This window comes from Lactuca saligna, chromosome 1 (genome assembly GCF_052625555.1).
Source record: "Lactuca saligna cultivar CGN05327 chromosome 1, ASM5262555v1, whole genome shotgun sequence".
Lineage (NCBI taxonomy): Eukaryota > Viridiplantae > Streptophyta > Magnoliopsida > Asterales > Asteraceae > Lactuca > Lactuca saligna.
This window is the reverse complement of record NC_136417.1, coordinates 38,112,217-38,120,776: the sequence shown is the minus strand read 5'-3', so window position 1 is coordinate 38,120,776 and position 8,560 is coordinate 38,112,217. Positions and strand designations below refer to the sequence as shown.

Below are 8,560 nucleotides of genomic sequence, written 5' to 3'. Positions count from 1 at the left end.
ATGACATATATATTTGTAACGTATTTATCTTCTTTCATCTTTTAAATTAATAATAATTGCCATATATACGTTATAACAATTGAATCTAATATTTTTAAGGAACCACATACCTTCTCACCCTTCGCACATAAACTTCCTTCGTACTTGATCTCTTCTCTATATATATATATATATATATATATATATATATATATATATATATATATATATATATATATATATATATATATATATATATATATATATATATCTTCAAAACCATCTTCCAATTGAAGAAGACTTCGTTTTTAAGAAACTTGTTTGCTTCTCTTTTTTGCTTAGGGAAAAAAAAAGAGAAAGGACTCGCATATTGTTTTTTTTACTTCTGTTGGTAGGTGTGTGGTTGATGTTGTCTCTATTTTACCTAAGAAACGTAATATGTTTATTATAATAAAAAGAAAGGAGATTTGTCTTACATGTGATTTGCACTATTTCACAATCTCGTTCTTTCAAGTTAACAAGTATTGAAATGCAAGTTGTCTTACTTACCAACCATTTTATTTAATATGAGCTTTTACTTTAATTCGTCGTTTCTAGATTAAACTTTTACGAACATGTGTTTTGTTCTGGTGCGAATGTGCTTATTAATCTCTCCTGCTTCTCTCACTTTCATTGTCTTTCGTTCTTAGATTCTTTCCAAGTTTTTGCTTCTTGTTTTGTGTTTTTCTTCTTTTTGTTTTTTAATGTTGTTCTATGTTTGTTATTTAGGGTTTTCTAAATGTCTAATGTGTCACATTCTACTTTTGTTGATGTTTTTTGATATTGGTGTATGTGAATAATAATCATCTTTGTGAATATTATGCTTTGTTCTTTTTGATTTTGTGTTTGGTGTTGCTCCGTCGGTGTGGTGTGCCGTTATGCGTAGACGTGCGAAGCGGAAGGTCAGTGATTCTGCCTCATCTTCTTGTGTGTGTGTGACCCCTAATCAAGGAAGTCTCGGCATCATGAAAATGTTATTGGACCAATCACACACACAAAAAAAAAAAAAAAAAAAACCACGGAAAAAAAAACACAACGACCATCATCATAGAAGAAAGATAGGGTCCTAATGTGTGACTTTTTGTAAACAGTAAGGACCTATTGTCTATTTTGTCTTGAAACTAATTATAGCAAGTGTAATTTAAATATCAAAACTTTTAAAGAGGTACTTTTTAAAAACAAAACGGTTAACTCGTACTTATTGAATTAAAATGATTAATTGTAAATTTGATAGTTTTTTTAGTCGGCTAGTGGCCAGCTGTTTCCTTGGTTATTTCAGTATTGAATGTTAAAGAACTAGATGTAAGATCCATGTATTACATGAGTTTAATTAAAAAAAAATATGGAAATTTAACAATTTTAAAATTTTGAATTTATAAAAAAAATAAGAAAAAATTGAATTATTAAAATTAACGAGGCTTTAATGTATTGAAATCATTACATATATAAATCATTTGTAATAAATAACTTACATATATATTACCTTACATATTAAATATGAAATTTTAATTTAATAAGATGAAAAGTATAATAAAATGATAATTGGAATATATATATATATATATATATATATATATATATATATATATATATATATATATATATATATATATATATATATTGAAAATGTCATGTGTGAAGATATCATTTATTAAAGTAGTTTCAATTGGTTTTAGTTCGATAAAATTGCAAAAATGGTACCTGTGGTTTGTCAACTTCTGTCGGTAAGGTCAAAAAAATGTTTATTAGCAAAAAAGGTCCCTGTTTGATGGTTATGTTGCGATTTTGGTCATAACTTCGTTAAGTTTAACAGAATGCTTGTTAACTTTTGGCAAATGACGGATTTACCCCTGAGATCATTTCTGCAGTTTTATCTTTTTACCAAACTACAAGGACCAATTATGAAAATTTTCTTTTACATTTTATTGAACTATTATATATTAATTATTTTAATTACTTTTTTCTTTTTAACTTTTTCTTGTTGTATTATTTGTTATTGGATTATTATATATTAATAAATATTATTTTTAATATATTTTATTTATATATTAATAAGTATTGCTTTTTTTATTATTAACTTTTTTTTTTGAATTTCTTCTTTATTGATTCTTTTTTATTGGTTTATTATATATTAATAAATATTATTTTTAACATATAATATTTATATTTAGTAACTGTTAATTTTTTGAATTATTAAATTCTTTTAATGAATTGTTTTTTATTTTTTTATTTCGTTAATTCTTTTGATTGGATTATTATATATTAATAAATATTATTTTTAATATATTATATTTATATATTAATAAATATTACATTTTTTATTAATAATTTTTTAATTGATTTTTTTAAATTTCTTTCTTTATTGGATTAATTCTTTTTTATTGGATTATTATATATTAAAAAAATATTATTTTTAGCATATAATATTTATCTGTTAGTAAGTGTTACTTTATTTGATTATTAATTTTATTTAATTAATTTCTTTTAATTTTTTTATTGCATTAGTTCTTTTTATTGGATTATTAGTTTAAATTTATTATTTTTATTTATAATAAATAATATTTATTTAATTGTTTTATTTTATTTTAATTTCTTTCTTTATTGTTTTAAATAAAAATACCAAACACTCCGACTCAGCTCCTCCATTCGTTGCAGTTTACCACCTTGCGTCGTCGTATCATCTTGTTGGAAATCATCAATCATCGACTACAGTCGGCCATTCTCGATGAAAACTACACTAGTTGACTACCCACAGAATGTGAAATAAACCCCAGAAAACATACTTCCTCCAGCCGACTATTCATTGCAGATCCCATCATCGATGACGATAATGTGAGATCAAGGGTTTTCAAACCACCATAGCTGCTATAGGTGGTGACAAAGTTTTAGAAGTCGTTACTCGGTACTCGTTCGGCCGACCGCCGAGTAGCGAATACTCAGATTTGGTAATTCATGTACAAATATTTTTAGGGAAATTATAAATGTCAAAATCATAAGTTTATTGAAATAAATAACAAATTTAGATATATGTGAATACACAAAAAACTAAAATACACACGATGATCTCACTTCGTGAATAATTACTGAACTTATATATTTATATATATAGTAATAGGATTGGAGACGACCCCATAACGGTTTGTTGTGACTGAGTGATGGTGGTGGTGCTGTCCAAAATATATTATCTTCCAAATATTTAAAATAAATTAGAGAATGTGGGGTGGGTATGATTTTTTGGTATTTTTATTTGAAACAATAAAGAAAGAAATTAAAAAAAAAAACAATTAAAAAATATTATTTATTATAAATAAAAATAATAAATTTAATTTAACAATCCAATAAAAAGAACTAATGCAATAAAAAAATTAAAAAAAACTAATAATCCAATAAAGTAATACTTACTAATAGATAAATATTATATGGTAAAAATAATATTTGTTTAATATATAATAATCCAATAAAAAAGAATTAATCTAATAAAGAAGAACTTAAAAAAATCAATTAAAAAATTAATAATAAAAAATGTAATATTTATTAATATATAACTATAATATATTAAAAATAATATTTATTAATATATAATAATCCAATCAAAACAAATAACGAAATAAAAAAATTTTAAAAAATTAATTAAATTAATTTAATAATCCAATAAAATAACACTTACTAATAGATAAATATAATATTATATATTAAAAATAATATTTATTAATATATATAATATTCCAACAAAAAGAATTAATGCGATAAATAAGAAATTCAAAAAATTTATTAAAAAAATTAATAATAAAAAAGTAATATTTATTAATATATAAATATAATATATTAAAAATAATATTTATTAATATATAATAATTCAATAGAAAATAATACAATAAGTAAAAAAGTTAAAAAGAAAAAAGTAATTCAAAAAAATGAAAAAGAAAAATTGCATAGTTGGTCCTTATAATTTGGTAAAAAAATAAAACTGCAAAAATAATTCCAGGGGTAAATTCATCATTTGCCAAAAGTTAACAACCATGCTGTTAAACTAAAGGAAGTAAGGACTAAAATCACAACAAAACCATCAATTAGAGACTTTTTTGCTAATAAACTTTTTTTTAAACCTTCTCCACAGAAATTAACAAACCACATGAACCATTTTTTGCAATTTTTTCTTTTAGTTTATATCATTAAAGAAAATTGAAAAAAAAAAAATCAAATCAACAGTATATCTAATTAAAAGATCATACATCCAAAGAGACACTCATAGAAATCATTACAATTTAAAAATCACTTTTTATTAGTATCTTAATATTTTATGAGGCCTAGCTTTAATTAAAAAAATAAACTAAGCTTTATATTCCATTTAAATAATAATAATAATAATAATAATAATAACAATAATAATAATATGTTATTGAATGTTGAACATCTTAAATCTGTTCATTATTTATTTATTTGAAGGAGAGAAAACTACTTTCCATTTTTGTTTTTACGTATGATAATGAGCAACTAGCAAGCTTTCAAGGTGTAACGATGGCTTCCCTGTGTCACACCCTTTGAACGTCTGTCCATTATTATATCATATCCCTCGCTATTCCCGACTGCTTTAACCAAACCAGATTAATTAAAGAAACCAAGCACCGATCTTTTCGCACAATTATTAAACTTGTTACACTGAATATCAGCAAAAAAACTATCTTACTCGATTCTTCTACAATATCATCTCCATTTTTTCTGTTTCTGTTCTCGTGATTGAGGAAGCTTCGCCATTTAAGGTGCTATTTATGTTTCTGTTCTTGTATTCTGATTTATTACATAATCTAGGGTTTATTATTTGTATTTGCCTCTGTTTCGTTTTGATATTGCACTAGATGCAAAACTGATACGTTTTTTTGTTAGTAATTAGTTACAAAGTTCATAGGTGTAAGCAATTTATGCTCAGAGTAGTGTCAATTACAATGATTGAGATTCAAATGGAACAGAGGAAGACTGGGAATTTGATTAGTGATTAGTTAATAGGTTCTTTGTTTTCCAGCAGTTAATTCCAGTTATTCAGCTATTCTTCAATGCTTTTGTGGCTAAATTTGAGTAGTTATTAAAAGACATCTTATTAAATTTCTTGGCAATATTGCAGGATTAGTAAGATATTTGTGTGCTTATAATAAATAAATATGAGTAATGGATATCAGCATATACTGGGAATTCAGAGATTAGCATGCTTTGGTGGAATGATGTTTGCTGTTGTTATAATGTTCCAATATTTTGAATTTCCATATGGTGATGTTATATCATCTTTATTTTCTGCTACCAAGATTCACATAACCAAAACTGGAAGCTTCCCACCTGAGAATTCATCTCTTCTTCCCCAAATATCAGGGGACATGAACACTACAATGGCTTCTGATGTTCTTGTGAAGGGTATTATGATGAATACATACAAGGGACATGATGAAGTCATCATCATAAAACATAATAGATCAGAAGCAAAAAAGGAATCTGATGATTCTATAGATTTGAACAGAAATGCTACTACTTTAACTCTCCCATTAGCCAATGTTTCCTCTGTGATAGAAGTCCCTCGAAAGAAGCAAAAAAGGAAAGCTGTGGTGATTTCTGAAATGCATGATATTTTAGTCCACAATCGTGCTTCTTCTCATTCCATGGTATATATGATGAATTCTAAACTCGGTATGTTGATTTTGGTTGTTTTAACACAATTCTGATTATGTTTATAATTATATAGAAACCACGTTGGTCTTCAAGAGCTGATCAAGAATTACTTGAAGCAAAAGTGCAAATTGAGAATGCTCAGTTGAATGAGGAAGATCATGACCTTTATCCTTCGGTGTTCCGTAATGTTTCCATTTTTAGGAGGTATGAATTAAAACTTGGATTTGTTTTCATTCTTGATCCTTGGTTTATTTCAATTTCTATGTTACGATATGCAGGAGCTATGAATTAATGGAAAAGACTCTAAAGGTTTATATTTACAAGGAGGGAGAGAAGCCAATATTCAACAACCCAGAGGCAGTTATGAAGGGAATATATGCATCCGAGGGATGGTTTATGATGCAAATGAAACAAAGCAAAAAGTTTGTTACAAAGAAACCAAAAGAAGCCCATTTGTTCTACATTCCTTATAGCTCAAAAATGTTGAAAGCAACTATATCTCCCTACTCTTATGACCGTCAAAGTGTTGTACCTTTCTTGAAAAACTACCTTGACATGATCTCACGGCGATACAGTTTCTGGAATAGAACCGGTGGAGCCGACCATTTTTTTGCTGCATGTCATGACTGGGTAAGCCATATATATATATATATATATATATATATATATATATATATATATATATATATATATATATATATATATATATATATATATATATATTCTTATGCTCAATCAATTACAGTTTAGGTATTTGATTTTTTCTTTCTTTCTTCTCTTGTTTTAGAGTGTAGAAATGTATTAAGTGTCGTTTGTTTTTTCGAAGCAAAAATGTCTGAAGTCTGCGGACCACCTCTGTGCAGAAGAGGGGGACAAAACAGTTACAACATGTAATAAAAAATTATTTGTTTTTTAACCTCTACAATAACTTAAAGTAAGGTGCGAAGAAGTTTGAAGCAAAGGGTCAAGTGCTCCGCCACGCAGCACACGCGCAACAGTTTTTAGGTCAGAAGTCTTCTGAAAAACAAACAGCTGCAAAAGGCCAAGTATTGCGCGTGTGCTGCGCGGCGCAACACTAAGTGGTTAGAAAAGTTTTTTTTTTTTTTTTTTTTTTTTTTTTTTTTTTTTTAAACAAACACCACCTTAGACAAATCTTGTTTTAGAGTGTAGAAATGTGTGATTTTTATACGCTTTTGGAGTTCTCCACCTGCATTCTTGTGCTCTTATTTTTCTATATTTTTCATTGGGTGATTTGTTGGGGATCTTTGAAGCCACTTTCCGAATATTTTCGAATAACAACGTTTTTGATAACCAAGCACAATGGCCAATTCCTATATTAGAAAAATTATTTTTGGTCAAATAAAAAAGCTGCAACTTTTATCTTTGCAAACATTTGATTTAAATTTACGAATTTGCTAATTGTTTAGTTACAATGACTGATTTGGATGCACAAAATCTCTCAACTTTGTCATTTGACTTTCTAGTTTCTACGTTACTTAAATTTTCAAGGGCCCAGAGGAAACAAGCCAAATCATGGGCACTTGCATTAGAGCCATCTGCAACACAGACATTGAAAAAGCCGGATTCGAATTGGGAAAAGACGTTTCTCTCCCTGAAACAAATGTCCGTGATCCTCAAAATCCATTACATCAACTTGGAGGTAAACCCCCTTCCAAACGCTCGGTTTTTGCATTCTTTGCTGGAAAAATGCACGGGTCCCTTCGTCCAATTCTATTACAACATTGGGAAAACAAAGATCCTGACATGAAAATCTTCAAAAAGCTTCCAAAAGTCAAAGATGACAAAAACTATGTTGATTATATGAAGAGTAGCAAGTTCTGTATATGTGCCAAAGGTTCTGAAGTCAATAGTCCTAGAGTTGTGGAGGCTATTTTCTATGAGTGTGTTCCCGTGATTATATCTGACAATTTCGTGCCACCTTTTTTCGAGTTTTTGGATTGGGAATCATTTGCACTTTTCATTCAAGAAAAAGATATCCCGAATCTGAAAATTATTCTTCTTTCCATCACCAATAAGAGGTATTTACAAATGTATCAGAGGGTAAAACAGGTACAACAACATTTTCTTTGGCATGTGAAGCCTGTTAGGTATGACATCTTTCATATGATATTGCATTCAATATGGTATAATAGAGTTCTTAGAGTAAACTCAATGTGAATTACTAGGTTGTTTGTTGATATATATGTCATCTTCCATTGATACATAGGTTAATTTGTACATATGTTGGAGCATATAAACATTACAAATTTGGCCATTTGGGTACCCATGCGTTTAGTAAGTTTATCGTTGATATTGATATTGATTGTTGGTGTATTTTTTAGTTTTATACCCGATACTTTGGAAATGGTAAACATCATAAGTGTGATACGATCTGCATTACTAAAATATATGAAGGGTTATATATTTCTGTTCTCCTCTATGATACCTTTCATTTTGGTATATCACACATCTAAACAGAATTAAGATGATAGAAAAATTAATCTCTAAAGTAAGGTAGTTGGATGAATTTGGATAGAAGTATTTACTGAGTTTAGCCATCAAAAAGAAATGGGCTTAGGGACTTTTTTGCAAAATAATAATAATAATAATAATTGTGCCTGGAAATTTATTTGATTTTTTAGTTTCGAAACTTGCATTAAACACAATTACACATTGATGTCTAAATTTTATTAAAATGAACTTGTGTGCCAATTCATCACCAATCGATCGGAGTTTGATCTTTTTGCAAAAATAAATAAAAATTGTTCATTAGAAGATATCCCAAGATATTACCTTAATGTTTGCCGGGTGTTACTAAGTTGTAGCACAAATTGCCATTATTGTGTTAAACATTCATGGGTTTCTTGTTAAGCTCAAGCTCTGCTTG

The 8,560-nt window shown here is 27.6% G+C and overlaps 1 protein-coding gene across 2 annotated transcripts; it reads left to right on the top strand.

The window, feature by feature from the left end:
• Window positions 1–4,466: 4,466 nt before the first annotated feature.
• Window positions 4,467–7,996, top strand: LOC145033021 (putative glycosyltransferase At5g03795). 2 transcript variants are annotated; one of them, XM_078981976.1, is made up of 5 exons: window positions 4,467–4,778; window positions 5,380–5,666; window positions 5,747–5,877; window positions 5,952–6,303; window positions 7,183–7,996. In XM_078981976.1, the coding sequence occupies exons 2-5, from the start codon at window positions 5,385–5,387 to the stop codon at window positions 7,849–7,851; spliced, it is 1,434 nt and encodes a 477-aa protein (XP_078838102.1). In that variant the 5' UTR covers window positions 4,467–4,778; window positions 5,380–5,384; the 3' UTR covers window positions 7,852–7,996. The 2 variants fall into 2 exon arrangements, with proteins under 2 accessions (XP_078838102.1, XP_078838101.1); XM_078981975.1 differs by having other exon boundaries at window positions 5,138–5,666.
• Window positions 7,997–8,560: the final 564 nt, after the last annotated feature.

Bases quoted from the DNA above. Each gene is read 5' to 3' on its own strand.
- LOC145033021 (XM_078981975.1), top strand. From the start codon at position 5,175: ATGAGTAATGGATATCAGCATATACTGGGAATTCAGAGATTAGCATGC. The intron at 5,667-5,746 runs GTATATATGATG...ATAATTATATAG, and splicing joins GTGCTTCTTCTCATTCCATG to AAACCACGTTGGTCTTCAAG. The intron at 6,304-7,182 runs GTAAGCCATATA...TAAATTTTCAAG, and splicing joins TTGCTGCATGTCATGACTGG to GGCCCAGAGGAAACAAGCCA.